Source organism: Numida meleagris, chromosome 26 (genome assembly GCF_002078875.1).
Source record: "Numida meleagris isolate 19003 breed g44 Domestic line chromosome 26, NumMel1.0, whole genome shotgun sequence".
Taxonomy (NCBI): domain Eukaryota; kingdom Metazoa; phylum Chordata; class Aves; order Galliformes; family Numididae; genus Numida; species Numida meleagris.
Window position 1 is genome coordinate 2,615,230 of NC_034434.1, and position 18,626 is coordinate 2,633,855.

The 18,626-nt window shown below is 57.2% G+C and overlaps 3 protein-coding genes and 1 non-coding gene across 10 annotated transcripts in view; 2 read left to right on the top strand and 2 right to left on the bottom strand.

Annotated features, from left to right (window-relative positions):
- Positions 1–9,146, top strand: part of PHOSPHO1 (phosphoethanolamine/phosphocholine phosphatase) — a 16,625-nt gene extending 7,479 nt beyond the window's left edge. Inside the window, exons 1-4 of one of the 4 annotated variants that reach the window (XM_021378091.1) lie at positions 3,288–3,455; positions 4,800–4,931; positions 6,221–6,338; positions 7,092–9,146. In XM_021378091.1, the coding sequence (XP_021233766.1) occupies positions 6,294–6,338; positions 7,092–7,853 (807 nt within the window). In that variant the 5' untranslated portion in view covers positions 3,288–3,455; positions 4,800–4,931; positions 6,221–6,293 and the 3' untranslated portion in view covers positions 7,854–9,146. Of the gene's footprint in view, positions 1–3,286; positions 3,456–4,799; positions 4,932–6,220; positions 6,339–7,091 lie in introns of those variants that run through there. The other 3 variants (XM_021378089.1, XM_021378090.1, XM_021378092.1) reach the window with 3 other exon arrangements.
- Positions 8,996–15,159, bottom strand: ABI3 (ABI family member 3). 4 transcript variants are annotated; one of them, XM_021378083.1, is made up of 9 exons: positions 14,333–15,159; positions 13,660–13,991; positions 12,518–12,685; positions 11,892–12,068; positions 11,246–11,328; positions 10,965–11,060; positions 10,419–10,499; positions 10,187–10,315; positions 8,996–10,031 (listed from the first exon to the last, which is right to left on the bottom strand). In XM_021378083.1, exons 2-9 carry the CDS (start codon positions 13,768–13,770, stop codon positions 9,602–9,604), a joined length of 1,275 nt encoding a protein of 424 aa, XP_021233758.1. In that variant the 5' UTR covers positions 13,771–13,991; positions 14,333–15,159; the 3' UTR covers positions 8,996–9,601. The 4 variants fall into 4 exon arrangements, with proteins under 4 accessions (XP_021233758.1, XP_021233757.1, XP_021233756.1 ...); XM_021378082.1 differs by having other exon boundaries at positions 13,660–14,203; XM_021378081.1 differs by lacking the exon at positions 14,333–15,159 and adding an exon at positions 14,091–14,231.
- Positions 15,124–16,834, top strand: GNGT2 (G protein subunit gamma transducin 2). Its single transcript, XM_021378094.1, has 3 exons — positions 15,124–15,259; positions 16,252–16,341; positions 16,551–16,834. Exons 2-3 carry the CDS (start codon positions 16,258–16,260, stop codon positions 16,674–16,676), a joined length of 210 nt encoding a protein of 69 aa, XP_021233769.1. The 5' UTR covers positions 15,124–15,259; positions 16,252–16,257; the 3' UTR covers positions 16,677–16,834.
- TRNAQ-UUG lies at positions 18,327–18,398 on the bottom strand. Its single transcript has one exon. It is a non-coding gene; the product is annotated as a tRNA-Gln (tRNA).

An 18,626-nucleotide genomic window follows, 5' to 3' on the forward strand; every position in this document is an offset into this window, starting at 1 on the left:
TGGGGAAGAGGGGGGAAATGTGCATATTTAATGGGGAAGAGGGGGGAAATTTGCATATTTAATGGGGAAGATGGGGGAAATGTGCATATTTAATGGGGAAGAGGGGAGATGCAAGCTGCCTGTAAGCCAGTGGGTAAAGAGCTTGCCCAGGATTGAAGTTAGACGTTTGATTCACTTTTCTTTAAAAAGAAATTGGACTCGTACTCATCCCCTGACCACATGAGTACAAGTAAGGTGACTGTGGGGAGGTACAGAGCACGGCTGTGTTACTTGCCCCATTTAATCATTTATTTCCATAAAAAAAAAACCCAAACATTTCCAAGCTGGAAAAGATGTGGGGTTCCTGTCTCCTGCTGGATGGTTACCTAACCGCTCTGGTGAGTCTTCCTGTCTTCTTTAGGGATTATTACCAGTACAAAATTGAAGCCCGTGTTGGAGGAACCTCAGGAGACCTGAGCTTTGGCTGGAATAGCCTGAGCTGAGCAGAGCTGCCCACTCTGTGTCATGTCCCAGCTGCTGCACTGGGGGCTTGCAGAATTGGATGCATGGCAAGGTCACCCCGTGCAGTGACAAGCAAGGAATGGAGTTTGCTCTCTCTTTTCTCGCTGGTTTGTTTTTTGGTGGTGGTTTGTTGGTTGTTTTTTTTTTTTTTTTTTTTTTTTTTCCCTCTCTTTGATATCGAGCAAATATTACTTGCTCAGCAAATGTTTCTTGCTGTAAAAGAAATGGGTAAGATGACAGTGTGTTGGGGAGGAGATAGCACCGGGTGCCTGCAATTGAAGGTTCCTTGTCGGTGTACCTGAAAGACGACAGAGTTCCCCGCGTGAATAGGGAAAAGCTGCAGTTTTGAGCAAGTTTTTGAGGTTTCAGAGTTTTTTGAGGTTCCAAGGAGAGCAGGACTCTGAGGCAGATGGATTTCATGGGGTCTGCTGAGCTAGGCTTCACCTGAGTGCTGTTGTGTGTTGCTGGAGGGCTATGGGCAGTGACGGGGCAGCTGCGTGCAGTTGTGGGCTTGCTGGGTTGCTGATGTGCTGATGCAATCCATTCGTTGGTTAGAAAACAGGAGGACAGGCTCGGAGAGAAACCTCCAGCAGTGAATTTCCTTCAGCATGGGGTTGTTACACCCATTGTGGGGAAATTGTGTGTTCATAAGAGGGTTGCCTTGCCCCGTTCAGGCGTTGCCAGGAACCAGAGCAGCCCAATGCGGAGCACGCCGTCCTCACTTGCTCTCCAGGATTCTTAACAGTGGAAAATCACTGGGATACAGGATCACCCTTGCCAAACTCCTCTGCCTGTGATGTTTCTGGAATGATCTTCACCCCGGTGCTGCTCAGTGGGGAGGAGACAGACAGCAGGCAGGGGACAACGCGCCCTTGTTGAGTTTCCCTTTTGCCTTGGACCCACTGGCAGAGCACTCGAACGCAGCCTGCTGCGTTCACAGGAGGTGCTGCAACCCCAGGGGGCTGCATCAGCCCCAATGTCTCAGACTAAACAGACGATAAAATATTGCCATTGATAACCAGGGATTCTCTCAGAGGCGAGGACGGCGCCTGCGGGCAGCTCTCGCTGCACGGAGGTCAGCGCCCCTTTGACAATTAGAAGCAAAGTCCGTTAGGAGAGATCTCAAAATACCAGTGCTTTGGTTGCAGCAACGCTCCGGGCTGGAGCTGAATTTTGGAGAAATGGGGACAATGCAGAGGTCTGGGGACTGCCCTGGGCTGTGGGGCAGGACGAGTTCTGCTGCACAGCTGGCACAGGGTCCTCCCCCAGCGCCGCACCACACGCAGGCACCAGAGAGCTCCTTTTTGTGCAGCTCTTCTTCAGTTTCGTGCGGCTCCTTCCTTTCTTAGCCGTCGTTAATTAAAAAGCAGCACAAAACCCATCCTCTGGCAGCCTCCGAAGTACGCGTTTTCCAGTGCCACGCTCTTGCGTCCCCTCCCTGTGCACACCCTCGGTGCAGACTTTGAACAAGCTGCGCTTTGCTTTTTTTTTTGGTAGGTTTTTTCCTTTTTTTTCCTTTTATTTTCCTTTTTTTCCCCCCTTTTCCCCCTTTTCTTTTCTCTTTTTTTCCCTTTTTCTTCTTTTTTCTTTTTTCTCTTTTTTCTCTCTTTTTTCTCTCTTTTTTCTCTCTTTTCTCTCTTTTCTCTTTTTTCTCTCTTTTCTCTCTTTTCTCTCTTTTTTCTCTTTTTTCTCTTTTTTCTCTTTTCTCTCTTTTCTCTCTTTTCTCTCTCTTTTCTCTCTTTTCTCTCTTTTCTCTTTTTTCTCTCTTTTTTCTTTTTTCTTTTTCTCTCTTTTTTCTCTTTTTTCTTTTTTCTCTTTTCTCTCTCTTTTCTTTTTCCTCTTTTTTCCTCTTTTTTTCTCTTTTTCCTCTTTTTCCTCTTTTTTCCTCTTTTTTCCTCTTTTTTCCTCTTTTTTCCTCTTTTTTCCTCTTTTTTCCTCTTTTTTCCTCTTTTTTCCTCTTTTTCCTCTTTTTTCCTCTTTTTTTCCTTTTTTCTTTTTTTTCTTTTTTTTCCTTTTTTTCCTTTTTTTCCTCTTTTTTTCTTTTTCTCTTCTTTTTCTCTTTTTTTTCTCTTTTTTTTCTCTTATTTTTCTCTTTTTTTTCTCTTTTTTTCCTCTTCTTTTTCTCCTTTTTTCCCCTCTTTTTTTCTTTTTTTTTAATCACTGGCGATCCCGGTCCAAATTACACGTCCTGCAGAGCCGCAGATACCGCTCCCCCCCGCCCTGCGAGCACGGGTGGAGGGGGAGGGGGGTCAGGGCGTGGGTTCTCTTTGCAGCACTCTGCAATTCGATGTCCTGCGGCGGAGCCAGCACCCAAAATTAGCCGTGCTGCGGGCGGCGCCCGGCCAGAAAATGGGCTATTTTGGGGTCCTGCCGCACAGAAAAGCGGCATTTTGGGCAGAGCCGAAGGGCCGAGCCCTCGCCCCGCCCGGGCGCCGTTTGGGGCGAATTGCCGCATTTTTGGGTCCGAGCCTCCCTGCTGTTTTTTTTTCCAAAGCCCGTAGCGGTGCGAAACGGCGAAGCTTCTCGGAGGAGGCAAAAAAATGTGCGATAGGTTATTGCTGATTTAGCTATAACTTTTTAGGAGCAAAGTCACGCTACGACCGCGCTCCATCGCGGCGGGTGCGCGTCCCCGAGGTTTATTTGGGGAGGGGGAACGCGGCTCTCGGCGCCCCCGCCCGGAGGGAAAGGGGCGGGGCTTCAGCAATCCCCGCCTCCTCGCTGCGCGCCGGGCGGGCTGCTATTGGCTGAGCGGGCGATGACGTACGCGCACTGCGGCTGTCCCGTGGCGCCGCGCCTGGGCTCCGTTTGCGTCGCCTTAAAGGGGCCGCGCACGCGGCAGCCCCGGCAGCGGCGCCGGCCCCGCGCCGCTCCCCAGCCGCCGGTGTCTGGCCCTGATTGCGGCTGCTCCGGCGTTCTGCGGGGTGAACCGGGCGCTCCCGGGAGGTTCCGACCCGGTAAGGAAGCCCTGGGGGCTGCTCAGACATGAGTCGGCACCGGCACAGCTGCTTGCCGGTACCGAGAGGTGCCGACTCCGGTAGGAGGGTCCGAGGAGTGGAGCACGGGGGCGGCCGGCACCGGTACCGGGAGATGCCGAGCCGGCAGGGCCGGTACCGATACCGGGAGGTGCCCACTCCGTGACGGTCTCCGATGGCTGGTGCGGCCGGTAACAGGAGGTGTCAATCTGGTAGGGCTGATGCCGGTACCGGGAGGTGTGCCGGTACCGGGCAGGAGCCTTCAGGCACCGATCATGCGTGAGCCAGCCCCATTGCGGCTGTCACCCGTACCGGCAGGACCCGAGGAGTGACCACGCATCATCCGGCACCGGCCCCGCTCCGTGTGCCCGGCGGCTCGGTCCTGGCAGCTCGCTCCCGGTGCCGCTCCTCTGCGTGCACCCCTCGGCAGCCCCGTCCCCGGGGAGCGAGCCGGGCTCCGGGAGCTGATTTTGGGCTCCGGGGAGCACCCGCTGTCTGCCATCCACCACCTCGCAGGCACAGCGTTTTGGGGCCAAAACAACCTGCTTCGGGTTTGTTGCTTGTTTGGGTTTTTCGGGTTTGTTTTTTTTTTTTTGCAGAGAGAGCAGGGCTTTGGTCACGGTGCATTGAACTGCGTCGTCCTCTTCCTGCTGGACAGGGGAGAAAAACAAACGTAAAAAATGGACCGTCCCCATGGATGGTCCCCTATGGACCATCTGCTAAGGGGGGTGCTTCCCCCTCCTTTTTGCTTTTGGGGCGGCAGCATTCAGTCTTCTGCTTTTCCTTTAGTTCTAGGGGGTGGGCAAGCAAATTGGACGAAGCTCAGCGGTTGGGTTTTGGGGTTTAAAAAAGCAAGCAACATCCAGGGGTGCGCAGGAAGCAGGGCGATGGAAACGTGCTTGGGCAGACGGGAGATGCCCCAGCGCCCATCGGTGCTCCCGTGACAGCAGGTCCTGCTGGGTGGGTGGGTGCAGCGCAGCGCTGCCGTGTCCTGCTCTGACCCCCAGCATCATGGGATTAAGCTTTAAATCCCACGGCCGGGCAGAGTTCCCATGGGACACGCGGCGGTGACCGCTCCGGGGTGATAACGAGGGTGGCAAATGTGGTTTCGGGGCTCCTGTGTGATTGAGGAGGATGCTTGAGGGGGGACGGGAGGGATAGAAAACGTCGAGATGTGGGGGGATAAACGAGCCGGGGAAATTCATCTGTGGGTGACACCGCCAGCTCCCTGCTTTTAGCGGGGACCTTCTCTCCCTGAATTGAGTTTGTTTAACCCTTTGCTGTTCGGTGCCGTTTAACGAACCTACGTCTGTTCTCGTTTTTCAGTTCCAGCCTTCAGGCTCTGAATAATGGTAGGAAGCACGGCCGCTTTAATTTTCTTGTGGAAGGACTCCCATTTTTTTTTTTTTTTTTTTTTGCAGAAGGTGGAAGGACACTCTCCCAGGAAGCAGCTGCCCGGTGAGTCATCCCCACGTATAAATAGCTCTGGTGGGAGCGGTGCCGCGGCTTGCTGCTCGCAGAGCAGAGGGGTGCACGGCCTCTCTGCAGATGGAAGGAAAGAGCATCCCTTTCTTAGGAAATCCTGGGTCTTTATTCGCAAAATAACTCCGGGACGTCAGCTTTTAGAGCTGCCCGTAAGCTGTTATCCACGGGGCTTTACGCAGCTGTTCCGGGGCTCTTTCCTCGCTGCCTTAATGCGTCCTTAAGGCTTTAGACCTTTCCTCATTGTTGGCACCGCTTTAGAAGATAAAGGAGAAAAAAAAATCACAGTTCATCTTCCATGCTATTTATTCTGCTGGTTTTGATTTGAGCCTGGAAATCATAGTGGTTAATTTCAACTCCAGGCTGGCTGTGGTTTTATTTGGTTTTAAGCAATGCCTGTAAATAAGCACCATCTTTGGATGGGTATTTCAGACAGAAGTTGGTTTGGACAACCTGAGGTTGTGGGAGAATCTCCACCAACATGGTAGAGCAACTGGATAATCCTTAAGTTCCTTTCCGACCTAAGCCCTTCTGTGATTTGTTGTGGCCGAAATAACCCGGCGCTGGCCTTAAAACCGGTCAATTCCCAAACAAATCCCCTACAGACAAAAAAAACAAAAAAACCCTCTTGATATAACGACGCTGCCATCAAAAAAATCATTGAAATCCTCCTCGATTCAGCCAGCGAACCATTAAATCGCCCACGTCCCGGTGCGTTATTCCTCCTGCCCAGCTCTCCCAGCAGGCTGAACTCTTGAGTTTTGGCATCCTGAGGTTTTCTGTCGCTCTGTTTTTCTCCCCGTGCACCGCAAGAGGTCGGCGCGATTGCGGATTTGGGGCTGTGCCTGCACTGCGGGCACGGCTCTACCAGAGCTGCCTGCGCCCTTCTTTTTGTTCCGAGATAATTGCTCCCATTTAAAAGAGCAGCCCAAACTAATTAGACTGGAAGAAAATCAGGACGGTTTTTGGAACGGGACGCGTTGCCGAGTTGGGTCTTTTCATGGTGTGGCAAAGCCCGAGCGCTTGGGAGAGCTAAGAGGGATCAGACTCATTAAGTGGTCCCTGCCCACTCACCCTGCTCCCTACGGAGTCATTTAATTCTTCAGCTCCTGGTACAAAAGGTCATGAGGCTTGGAAGTTCAGTGCAGGACACAGGCACGGAGCGTGCTGCACGTCTCTGCGCATCGCAGCTCCTGCTGTGGTACCCGGAGGCAGCGGCCAGTGCCAGCACAGCCATTAACCAGCATCACCCTTATGGTTTGCAGCGAGGAGCCCAGCACAGAGAAGCCCTAAACGGGACCTTCAGCAAAGCGGTGCTTGGAGAGTGATGGTCTTAAAATGAAAAGGTGCTGTGAGGGTGTTGGGCTGCCATGCCTGTTTAAGGTCAGTGTGATTCTCAATGTTTTCACCTCTCTGTCTCTTCTCAGGGTCAGGGAGCAGAAGTGAGGCCCCTGTCCTGGGCGTCTGATTGCAGGCAGGCAGTGAGCGGGGGCTGCTGGGTTTGGCACTGGGCCTGGGCTGAGGCTGTCCAGCCCCGTGTGTCGTCAGCAGTGTGGTTTTACTTTGGAGAGAAGGGCAGATCCCAGCTCTGAGCCTAACCCAAAGGGAAGCCGCGTCCAGGCGACGGCACAAAAATGAACCTGCAAAGTCTTTCCTTCTCTAAGGAATAGCCAGACTTGTCCTTGGAAGGGTGGAGGCAAGGGGGGGGGTTGTTTGAAGGCATGCAAATCCTTTTGTTCAGGTGTGACATCAGTGGGATGGGGGAGCAAACTCTGCCTTGCCCCCTCCCCGGGATGCCATGGAAGCACGCCAGCACTGTCCCCATGTCCCTTGGGAGGACGCGTGTCGGTCCTTGGCACACTGACCACCTTGACTGCAGTACAGGGATTAGCGGTGGCAAAGTGATCTCTTTATAGGAAGGATAAACACTCCAGGGTCAGGGCTGAGGTATGTCAGCGGGGGATTACCCCCCTCCCACCCCCGCAGCTGGGTTAATGAGCTACATGGCAGGGATAATTTGGCAGAGAAACGCCGCTCTGCGGCGCTGGCAGCCTCTTGTCTTGTGTTTGTTGCCCTTGGCTCCAAAGCCAAGAGCTCAGCTCACTGTGGGCGCTCTTCTCCCCCCCCCCCCCGCAGGGTGTTGGTATGGCCAGCTCCCGGCCTCCCAAGTACCTCCTGGTCTTCGATTTTGATGAGACCATCATCAACGAGAACAGCGATGACTCCATCGTGCGGGCGGCCCCGGGGCAGGCGTTGCCCGAGCACGTCCGGCAGAGCTTCCGCGAGGGCTTCTACAACGAGTACATGCAACGCGTCCTGGCCTACATGGGGGACCAGGGCGTCAAGATGGGGGACTTCAAGGCCGTCTATGAGAACATTCCCCTGTCTCCCGGCATGCCTGACCTCTTCCAGTTCCTCTCCAAGAACCACGAGCTCTTTGAGATCATCCTCATCTCCGACGCCAACATGTTTGGCATCGAGTGCAAGCTGAGGGCGGCCGGTTTTTACTCCCTCTTCCGCAAGATCTTCAGCAACCCGTCCAGCTTCGACAAGAGGGGCTACTTCACCTTGGGGCCCTACCACAGCCACAAGTGCCTTGACTGCCCAGCCAATATGTGCAAACGCAAAATCCTGACGGAGTACCTGGCCGAGAGAGCGCAGGAAGAGGTGGAATTCGAGAGGGTGTTTTACGTGGGGGACGGTGCCAACGACTTCTGCCCTTCCGTGACTTTGACTTCAGCTGACGTTGCTTTCCCACGGAAGGGCTACCCCATGCACCAGATGGCCCAGGAGATGGAGAATAAGAAGCCTGGAGCTTTCCGGGCCGCTGTTGTTCCCTGGGAGTCGGGTACCGAGGTTGCCCGCTATCTGCAGGAGCTCCTCAAGAAGAAGTGCTGAGGATGGATGGCTCCGAAGAGCCTTGTTTACGATAAGCAGCTGGGAAAGGAGAAGCCTGGGAGGTCGTGTCCTGTGCCCCGCGTCTATTTGGCACTGCTCACTTGGACTCCCATTCCTGGACTGCTTTCCTGCCTTCCTCTCCAAGCTCCTATCTCCCAGTGATTGAAGCACTTTCTCTCTCTCCCCACATCCCTTTCTCTTCCCTCTGCCACACTGAGATGAAGTCTTCTCTATGCAGCTTAGACAGCTTCTCTGCTGTTGGTGGTTGGCAACACTAATGGTATGGGGTTTCCTTTTCCCTTTTTGGCTTCACGAGAGCAGTTCTTTACCAGCCAGGAGCCAGCTCTCCTGTAGGCTGAGCCCTGCACGTGCTTCCTCTTGACTTCACCCCGCTCGTCTCCTGCCCATCTCCACTCTCCACACAGGAGCCGCGTGCTGTTGCCTTCAACCCGATGCTCCAAGGGTTCCTTGCCTCTCCAGGAAGCCACCAGAAATTCGCTCTGGGCAGTCTGTGCTGCCCATGGTCCCCAGCTTGCCCTGCACCCCGCTCCTTGCTCAGCGGGTGAGCCTCTCCCAGGAGAGTTCATTGTCCCTTCAGACTTTCTCCTCTGGAAAAAAAAAATCATGGGTAACGGGAAAGCTTTCGGAAGGTTGGTACCTTGCAAAAATAAAGAACAACCCTCCTTTAGCTCCCATTGCCCTCACCCCATTTTTGGGGGGGGGTGGCAGAATGGCCACATCGTGCTGCGAGGAGGAAGACCTGACTTCACCTTCCTCTTCCTCTCCCCCCTAGGGCAGCAGCCCCCCATGCATCCCCAACACAGCCAGGTCATCTCTATGTGGCTCTCATTGACTGCCCTGTAACCTCCTGCCCTGGTCCAGAGGTGCTGAAATTCCCCCCAGCTGGAGAGAGAGGTGCTTTAGCACTTGTGGTATCAGCTCCCCACAGGCTAAACCCTCTTACCCCACTGCAGTGTTAATTGCCCATTCTAATTGCACTCCATAGAGGGGGACTTGCAGTATTTTGCTCTCTGGTGTTGGCTTTTCCTGGATTTATCCACAGCCTTAAATGACCCCTGGGAGTGGCTTGTAAGTACTCCAAAGCATAGAAACCCTGGCAACAAATCAGAGCGACAAGGAAGTAACCAAAGTAGCCCTGAGTTGATCCTCCTTTATTTCATTTCTCTCCCCTTTCTTTGTTCTTCCTTTTCTGGACACTGTTCAACTGTGTGGAACTTAAAGCCATGGAATTTAAAAAAAAAAAAAAAGCATATATATGTATATAGATATATATCTATATATTACAGATGCACAAGTTATTTGTATCCAGAACATAAACCTGAGTGTGAAGTGGCTCTGAGGTGCACGCCCATGGTGTTTCTCTTTCTCAGGCTGCAGGAGGAGGCAGACAGCCTTGGGGGCTGACCAGGGGAGCAGCAGAAAGGGGTTGGGTTACAGATTGGGCCTGACCCTACACAGGATCCCCTTTGGTGCAGGATCCGGGCCTGGCTCATCCTCCTCTCTCCCCACCTGTAGCAGCTGGGGACAGTGAGCAGTTCCTCTGTGGTTATCGCCCCAGAGTTGCTCTCCTCCTTGCTCCCGTGCTCGTTTGTGATTTCTGAGCTCTGGTCCTGCTCTCCCATCAGTTCTCCTAGGGGGGGTCAGGAGCATCACCAGGGCCAGCCCAAGGGATTTCAGAGCTTGCTGCCCTCTGCAACAGCAGGAGGGACAGGGGAGTTGCCTCAGTGCTAAACCACAGCAGCAGCAGCAGCAATTGCTGGTGTCATTAAAAAAAATAATAATAAAGAGTGAGAGAGGTGCAGGGAGCAGGCAGGGGGGATGTGTGGGGTGCAGGCAGCAGCATCTGGCACGGGGCCATGGCGTGGCTGCAGCAAAAGGGCTGAGCCGTGCAAAACACCAGCTGGGCGAAGCCAAGAGTCGAAGGCAAAGTGGAGCCCTCGCCTCCTGGACGCAGCTGAGCTGGGTGGGCGATGAGGGGCTGGGGAACCCCTGGTGCTCAGAAGGGCTCCACGTAATTGCCAGGGAAGAAACCCGCTTCCTCGCCCAGGATGCCTTCGCACCATCCGTCGGAGTACCTCCGCGTGACGTAGATGAGAGCCCCGGGCTCGAAGGAGAGCTCGTTGTCCTTCTGCCGTGTGTACGGGTAGAGGGTCACCACTGTGCAAAGAGAGAAAGAGAGGCCGTGAGCGGGATGGGCAGGAGGGAAGGGCTGAGCCCCTGTAGTGGGACAGTCACATCCTCAGCGCTGTGACCGCGGTCGGGGCCAAAGAATCTGGTGGATCGCAGAGGATCTGACTGCGGAGCTGCTGTACCTTTGTCCAGGTAGCTCTCGGGGACACAGGGGTGCTCCTCTGCAGCTGGTGGTGGTGGGAGGGGGGTGAAATCCTCCAAGTTGGGCAGCACCGGTGGTGGTGGCAGCGGTGGCTCGAGGTCGTCGGGGGCTGCAAAACAAATTCAGTGAGGGCCGAGGGGCTCCACGTGGAGCAGAGGCCGCGCACAGCGCTCGTGTTTCCAAACGAGCAGCCCAGCACCTGCAGCACTCACCTGGAAGGCTGGTGTCTGGTGGGGGCACGGCCAGGTCCCCCGGCGGCGGTGGGAGCAGGTCCCCGGGGAGAGGTGGGGGTGCTGGGATGGTGGCTGCGGTCAGGGTGGGTGGTGGTGGTGGTCCCGGGAGGGGTGGGGGTGGGGGTGGTGCCGGGATGCCTTCCCCTGGAGCTCCTCCGCTGGAGCTGGGGATTCAAAGCCAGGGACAGGGTGGGGGGCCAAGCCAGGGGCACGTCTCAGCACCCCCCCCACCTTTGAACACAGGTGTGTGCCCCGTGCTAGGACAGGGTGACACCCAGTGCAGACACCCCAGCACGAGCGGACAAAGCCATTTCCCCATTCTGTGCTTCAGTTCCCCCCCCTTGGGAACCATCTCTGTAAAGTTCTTTTGCTCGAGAGATGGCGCAGTGAATTTCCTGCTCCCCAAAACCACATTGCTCATCAAAACCTCTCTGCAAATAGATGCACCGGGGTAACCACGGCTGCCCCAGTCCCACTCATCCCCCTCCCTGGGCGTTCCAGACCTCCCCAGGCCCAGTCTGGTACCTGAGCGATGTCAGCGAGGAGGCGGATGAAGCTGCAGAGAGTTTTCCCTCGGGAATCATGGGCGGCTGGATGGGCTCAGGGACACGGGTGCTCCTCCTGCCAACAGAGCAGGCGCTGAGCCCACGCTGCCAGGTGGTGGCTTGGCGTGAGGACAGGGACAGATCACCGAGGGCAGCTGCATTGGGCAGCGCACCCCGTGGCTCTGTCTCTGACGTTGTCACCTGCTCAGTGACACCCTGGCCAGAAAGATTCCCTGCTGCACATCACCCCAGAAACCTCACCCCATGGTGCCTGCAGACTGCGTGGCTATCTTGATCCCTTTCCGAGACAGGGTGCCCGTGCGGGACAGCTGGGTGCTGTGGTCCTGCAGGCAGGAAAAGACACAGACACATGAGAAGCTCATTGCACCTCACACCTACCATGCCCCTGCAGTGCCCCCCAAGGCCTTTCCCGAACCCTTCTCGAAAGGATGGGGGGTGTGGGGGGCTGCCCCAGCTGATAGGAGCAGGCAGCGGTGCTGCTGTGTGCCATTGCCACCGTGGGAACTGCAGCCCCAGCGCCGCCACTTCCCCTCCGACTCCACGGTGGTTTCCCCCCGTGCGCGTGCCTCTGATGCTGCTCAAAACCCACAGGCGCCTTCCGGTGAGGGCAGCTTACGGGGGCAGTTTCGGTGAGAGCGCAGCAGCTCAGCCCCAGCCCTGGCCAAGCAGCTCCACGACTGTGTGCCTTTTGTGGCACTGACAATGTCCCATTCCCCTCCTGCCCCGAGATGAGCCCCGCTGGGACAAGCCCTGGAGCGGGATGGGGCAGTACGGACAGACCCCACTTCTCCATCCAGGAGGGGGTTGTGCCCCCACCATCACAGCCCCAGGTCACAGAAAGCCCATCGAAGCCCACACCTTCCCACGGGACGCCCTCCAGGCTGACCTTTATGCCGTGGCCAACGTCATCCAGGATGCTGAAGTTGAGGGGTTTCCTGTAGTAGGGCTCCAGGAAGGGTGGGTTGGGGGGGGATATGATCTTCTGGTGGGCTGGGAACCTCTTGCTGACGGTCAGGGAGCCGATCTCCCGGCGAGACACTTTCTCCTTGTGCATGTCAACACTCTGTGGAGATGGCAGGAAAGGCTCTAGGAAGCCTTCAAGTGCCAGGAAGAGGGTGAGTGGCTCCATGGCTCTGCTTCAGCGTCCCCAGTTCTCCAAGGGGACAAGGCCAGTGTCCACCGAGGGGAGATAACAGCATCTGAGCTCATGTGACTGCTGCAGGGTGGCTCCTTGGGGGCTTCCCCAGAGGCTGCCATAGTCCCCAAACACCCAGACCGAGACAACCCCTCAAGAACAGTTTCCCAGCCCCGGGTGGACTTGTCCTTTAGCATGCTGGGTGACAACGGTGCTGCAGGGGCTGACAGGCCGTTGACATCACAGGGAAGGATGGTCTCCAGTCCCTTTAAGCTGCTCAGTAACATCCCCTTTTTTTTGAGGCCACCCCTTTCTCAGGGCCCAAACCCCGCAGCAGCACGGACCTGTGACTTGGCAGTGGCTGAGGCTGCACCCACCTGGGCCACGCAGCTGACGTTGGCTTCCAGCTTCTGCAGCTCGGCCGCCTGCAGGTCCAGAAGCTGCAGGAAGGTGGTGGCCAGGCTGCTGACCTGGTAGGCCACACTGGCCAGGGACTGCGTGCTGAATGCCATCGTCTCCTCCAGCGCCTTCCGCTTGTCGCTCGCCTGGGGGGGGGGGGGGGTGAAACACAGCTGCGATGAGCTGGGATGGCTGACAGCACACGGCACCGCCGCCACCATTCCCACACCAGGGTCACAAGGGGCTTCCTTCTGCTTTCCAAATGCATCAGAGTTCCTCCAGCTCAGGCCGTGGGACTCAGCGGTGCTCAGCTCTGCTGCACCATCACAGTGCGGTGAGATGAGCATAGAGGGGACCAGGAGGGTCTGTGCTGTTGGGACAGTTCCAGCCCTGCTGCCAGCAGCTGGGGAAGCTGTCTCGGTTCTCTGAACCGTTTTGCATGCTTCCCCTTCAGAGATGCAGCTGGGGGCTGTGAACTGGCCAGAAGCTTCAGCACGAGAAAACAACCCGGCCCTGGAGGATGCTTGGCTGAGGCAGCAGCAATGCCCGGGCATGGGAGAGGGAATGCCCCCAGCTGCAGGGTCACAGCACAGGGCCACCCCAGCTGGGGGGTGGGCACAACCATTGTCACCCCCTTGGGTCTGCTGTGGGGGAATGAGACCACAAAGAGAGATCCTTAAAGCACCTGGGAGATCCCTGGTCAGGGCACTGTCCCCAGCCAACGGGGCCAAACCAACCCTTTTGCACACCCTCAGCAGCTCACAAGGGCAGGGGGGAGGAGGGCAGCACAGGGCCCAGTGCCCACCCTGCACTGGGACGTGCCATGGGAGTGAGCACTGTGCAGCACCTCCCAAACCCCTGAGCTGGCATCCCCGCTCCCCTCCAGCACCAAAACCCCTGGAAGACCCCCCCACTCCCCCCCACCGTGTCCCACTTGTAACCCTGACGGCCGAGCAGAGGGGAAACTGAGGCACAAGAGAAGCGCTGAGAGCTCTCAGTGCTGGGCAGGAAATGACCGGGGACAGCTGAGCCGTCACCCCCACGCCATCCTCCCCACCACCACCGCAGGTCCCCCCCGTCCCCATCCCCATCCCCATCCCCGCGACCCCCCGCGCCCCACCTGCAGGTAGTTGCTCTCGCAGTACTCGGCCACGCGCTGCAGGTTGCTGTGGTTGTCTCGCAGGCCCTGCCGGGCCGCTGGGATGTCGCAGGGCTGCAGCGGCTCCGTCATGGTGCCGGGACCGGAGCCCACTTCCTCCCCAGCCGCTCAGACGCCGGGTTTTGAAGCTCGCGGCGGTGCTGACGCAGTGCCTTGCGGATGCCTCGTGGGTTGTCACCTCTCCCCGCTCCGTTGGCTCTGCCGCCCACAGCCCCGTGAGGAGAGGGCTTAGCAGGCCGGGGGCCGCCATCTTGTCCCCCCATAGCGGCAAAGGCTTGGGGTCACGGAGGGGCCTGCGGAGAGGGGTGGGGGCACGCAGGTGGAACCTGGAAGGTGCTGGGGTGCTGTGAGCCCAGTTCCCACCTGCATCCACCCTGCACATCCGTACTTACCCCCTGACTCCAACCAGCCCTGTCAAGGGGGCACGGCTTCTTCACGGGGCCAAAACCAAATGGGGCTGGAGGCAGCAGGGCAGCATTTCCAGGATGGTGCTAAAGGTTGGCTCCTGACAGCCCAAATTTGGCCACTTCTGGCTATCTTGGAGTTTGTAGCTCCATCCTCTGATGGAGCCCAGTGGGCACTGGGCCAGGCCTGGCTATGATGCACCCAGGGAGGGGAATTCCCTTCACCTTACCTTTATGGACTGGCAGGAGGAGATCTAGCCCCAGGGTGGTGCTTCCACTGCCAGCTTGGCCTCCGTGGATGGCCCCACATCCCCACCTTGCTCAGCTCATGCTGGGTGCAGCCATCAGTTTCTGCTTGGCTCCATGTGCTGGGACTGCGTGTCCCTCCTCGTGCTTCGCTAACGGCCTTTCCCATCCCCAGAGAAGAGCAGGAGAGGCCATGGACAAGGGCAGGAAACTCTCACTTCCCAGCACTGGGAGGGTCCCTGGTGCTGGGAATCCCCCTCCACCTCCTCCTCCTTGCACTTCCTCGGGGCCTCCCGAGCTCTGTCCTCAGCTTCAGTGCTTTGCATGGGCCAAGTGAGAGCCAAATGCCCTTCCCGAGCCCACAGCTCTTAGTGCAAGGATGAAGGAAATGATGAACCACCTCTGCTTCTCACAGCCTCAATGGCCAAGAGCCACCCCAGCTGCCTCCTGGCCCCCCGTAGTCCCCTTACCCTGGCTCCCATCCTCTCCATCCCCTCCTACACTCAGGGGAACCTGTTCCACCACCCACAGGGGATGCTCCCTTTGCCCCCACTGGCCAGACCCCAGCCCTGCACAGGCTCAAATACACACAGTGGGGGCTTAGGGGCTGCCAAGTGCCCCACAAAGCATATCTCCACCTTTGCCCTTCCTCCCTCATCCTCACCCTCTCCCAGCCCTCCCCTATGGCCCCACCACTGATTACCCGGAGCTTTGAGGCTAATGCCCAACACCTGACCAGCTTATTCTTCTGAGTCTATTATCAGCTTAGAGACCAAAGACATCTGCTCCCTGCTACCAGCTGGGAGACCTGAAGGAGTCTTCAAGCAGAACAGTGCGGACACAGAGGACAGCGGCTCGATGGGTTTCTGAACATCTCCAGCACTGAGAGGGGCAGCCCCTCATCCACAAAGGTAAGTGGCTTTGCTTCCTCCAGGCACAAAGGTATTGCAGGTGCCACCACCACCTCCATGGGTTGATAGCACAGCTGAGCTGCAGCTTTCGGCTCCTTGAGACCCGCCCCAATGCTCCATGGGCATTGATGGGGAGAGGAGCACTGGGCATGTGTGCCATGAAAACAGCCACACAAAACCAGCGGGGGGCTGGGGAACAGAAGTTTGATGCCTTCCAAAGCAGGGACAAGACACACTGCTGCTTAATCACACTCCTCTTTATGATTTAAGAGGTTGTGGCCAGGCTTTCGAGCCCAAGTTTTAATATGGGAGCAGCACAGGCTAACTGTTCAAATCTCTCTTATATCCCTTGGATGCACCTTTGTGAAAAACAGATGGGCTTTCCCAACTCACAGCATGCAATGCCTTTGCATACAGAGGCAACAGCAATGAAGGGACACAATTAACACGATCACTTACTTGCAGGGATGGCATGAGGAGCGGAGGAGAAAATAATAATTTAGTTCCTCAGAGAACCTGTGACACTGCTCCTGCCCAAGCACAGGAGTCATATTGGGAAGGTGTAGTTTGCACTCAGGCCACCCTGCTTTGTTTAGGGGACACTGTGCAATTCGATACATTCCTATCTGGGTCCTCCTAAGGCTGCTAATCCAACAGCCCCACAGTGCAAGGGGTTTTTCTGCAGGCTCAGCTGGCCCCACTGAACTGGCCACCTCACGTCCTTGGGAAACAGCCTCTGTGGCACACAAAGACTAGGCTGGATCTTCCTCCGCTGCCTGCAAACTGCAGTTTTTGCTCGATTTATCTGGGTGAGAGCAAGCAAAGCAAAATCTGATGACTGCAGTTACACTAGTGCTTTGAGAGGTGCCCGAAAGCTTCAGCTGAGACACTACCAGCATTCGCAATAGTGTTAGGGCAAAAGCAATAGTCCCTATGTGCCCTAGGAGAAGCCCGATTATACTTCAAGCATGTGCCATTTCTGTTGGTGACAGGGCAGAATGGCTCAGGATATGACAGAGAAGGAACTGCTGAAGATGGAACTGGATCAGCTGAAGAAGGAGGTGAAGAACGAGAGGCAAATGGTGAGTATTGCCCCAGAATGAAGAAGGGGAAGTAACCTCGGCACCCTGAGGACGCTGACCGGGGACTCCACACCCAAGGGCAGCTCTGGGGTTCCCCTCTCCCAGAAGGCACACACGGATTTGCAGGCAGATGAGCAAGAGAGCAGCTCTGCAGCGAGCGCTTGTTCCCATAACCCACGCGGGGCGTCTCCTTCCTTCCTTCCTTGCAGGTCTCCAAGACCGGCAAAGAGCTCAAGGAGTACATCGAATCCATGGCAGGAGAGGACCCGCTGTTGAAAGGCGTCCCTGAGGACAAGAACCCCTTTAAGGAGAAGGGTGGCTGTACGATAAGCTGACACCCTTCCTCCTCCTCCTGCAGCGCCCTGCTTGGGCACAGAGCCGTTCCCACGCGCAAGCCAAGACTGTCAGAAACCTGCTTTCCCTGTAGCGTGACCTCAGCACCGGGGAGTCCCCAAAGAAGATCCTAGTAGCAGCAGAAAAAAAAAAAAAAAAAATAATAATAATAATAATAATAACCCTGCTGATACCAGAAATGAGGTTCAGCAGACAGAGCTGAGCGTGCTCGCATCGCCGATTTACGTTTGGTTCCCGGCAAGCAAAACTTCTGCATTTTTTTTTTTTTTAGCAGGCAGCAGGAAACTGGGCTTTAATGACGCAGGTAGGGCTGCACCTGGAGCCGAGCCGAGCCCCCACCCCCCCCTGTTCACTGCAGAGAAGCATCCTGGTGGGACCTCGCCCAATTCTCGCCTCTTGGTGCCTCAGTTTCCCCATCTGGCGCAGGCGGATGAACACACTCCTGCTGCTTTGAGGTTCCCGGGGGTCCGAAGCTTTCACCTCCTCGTTCCTGCGTGTAACTCAGCCCACGAGCAACACCACCACCCATCGCTCGCAGATCGCACCTCCCACCCGCCACGCATCCAGAGCCACGGGGTGGGGGCCCCAACCAAGGCACGGGGGGGGCACGGGGAGGAGCACAGCCCCCGTCAGCTCGCTCAGAAACCTCAGCCTGCCTCTCGCTCCTCCTCGGGAAACCTTCGGGCAACCACAAGAGAGCAATGCCCAGGGCTGGCCAGGTCTCGCTCCAAGCGCTGCCTCGGCTTCATCACCCGCTCCCCCTGCTCTGCGTGCAGCTGGGGAAGGGCGGATCGGCTCCGTGCAGGCGGAGGCGCTGCCTCGTCCCCGCAACGTGTCACCGCCCATAGGGATGACTCGGAGCTGGCACAGAACCCAGGGGCAGGAGGACGGCGAGACCACGGCACGGGGATGGGGCCGATCTTGGGGTTGGGAGGGGTGGGGGGGGCAGCCAGCCCACCCCCCCCCCCAAAAAAAAGGCGAAATCAAGGTTTTGTTCGTTCTCTCGCACAAACACGAAATAAATCCGCTCCGTTCCAAACGCGGCCTCTGTCTCTCTCGTCTTCGGGCGGAGGAATGGGGGGGGGGAGAGGGTCGCTCATCTGCAGCCCCGTTCCCCTGCCAAAAACATCACCTGGGCGCCCACACCGCCCGCCCCCGCTGCTAATCCCGGCTGAGGTCCCGCAGAGCTCCGCGTTCCCCGAGCTCAGCAAAGCCAGCCCGCTTAATGCCCGCTCAGCCCCGCACCGCCACCCGCCCGCTCCGCACTGAACAGCCGCAGCTCAGCTCCCCCGAACGAACCCCGCGATAGCTGCGACCGCAGAGGGAGGGGGAACGCTCCCAGCCAATAGCAGCGCGGGAAGTCCGTGAGTGCCGCCCCTCGCGCCCAATCAGAGCCAGCTCCTGGGTTAACTCCCGCCTCCCTTCGTACCACCCCCACCGCTTTTTTTTTTTTTTTTCCCGCGCATGTGCACCGCGGAGCCGGCGCCCCCGCACAAAATGGAGCCCGGCTGGTGCGCGGCACCGGTGGGGGGCGGCGGAGCGCGGGGCGATCCCGCGCCCGTTCCCGCAGCACCGCGCGGCCGCTGCCACCCCGCGGATTTACCGTACGCGGCGGGGGCAAAAAGTGCGGGAGGTCCCACCGAGATTTGAACTCGGATCGCTGGATTCAAAGTCCAGAGTGCTAACCATTACACCATGGGACCACGGCATACGCGTTGCGCCACGGCGCCTTCAGGCTCTGCGCGCCGCCGCGGGCGTCCGCCCTGAGCCCGTTCTATCGCGGCTCCGAGCGGGGGTCCCCTTTGCACGGCCCCCCCCGGTCCCGTGTCCCCGTTCCGCCCGGTACCGGCAGCCGCTCGCCTCCCCCAGAGCCCCCGCTGCCTTTCATTTAAACCGGGACAGTGACCCCGTTCCCCATCCAGCGGCATTAA

Excerpts from the sequence above, each read along its gene's own strand:
- ABI3 (XM_021378083.1), bottom strand. The coding sequence starts at position 13,770 with ATGACGGAGCCGCTGCAGCCCTGCGACATCCCAGCGGCCCGGCAGGGC. Across the intron at positions 12,686-13,659 it reads GCGAGAGCAACTACCTGCAG|GCGAGCGACAAGCGGAAGGC; the intron begins GTGGGGCGCGGG and ends CCCCCCCCCCAG. Across the intron at positions 11,329-11,891 it reads ACGTTGGCCACGGCATAAAG|GACCACAGCACCCAGCTGTC; the intron begins GTCAGCCTGGAG and ends TCCTGCCTGCAG.
- GNGT2 (XM_021378094.1), top strand. The coding sequence starts at position 16,258 with ATGGCTCAGGATATGACAGAGAAGGAACTGCTGAAGATGGAACTGGAT. Across the intron at positions 16,342-16,550 it reads TGAAGAACGAGAGGCAAATG|GTCTCCAAGACCGGCAAAGA; the intron begins GTGAGTATTGCC and ends CCTTCCTTGCAG.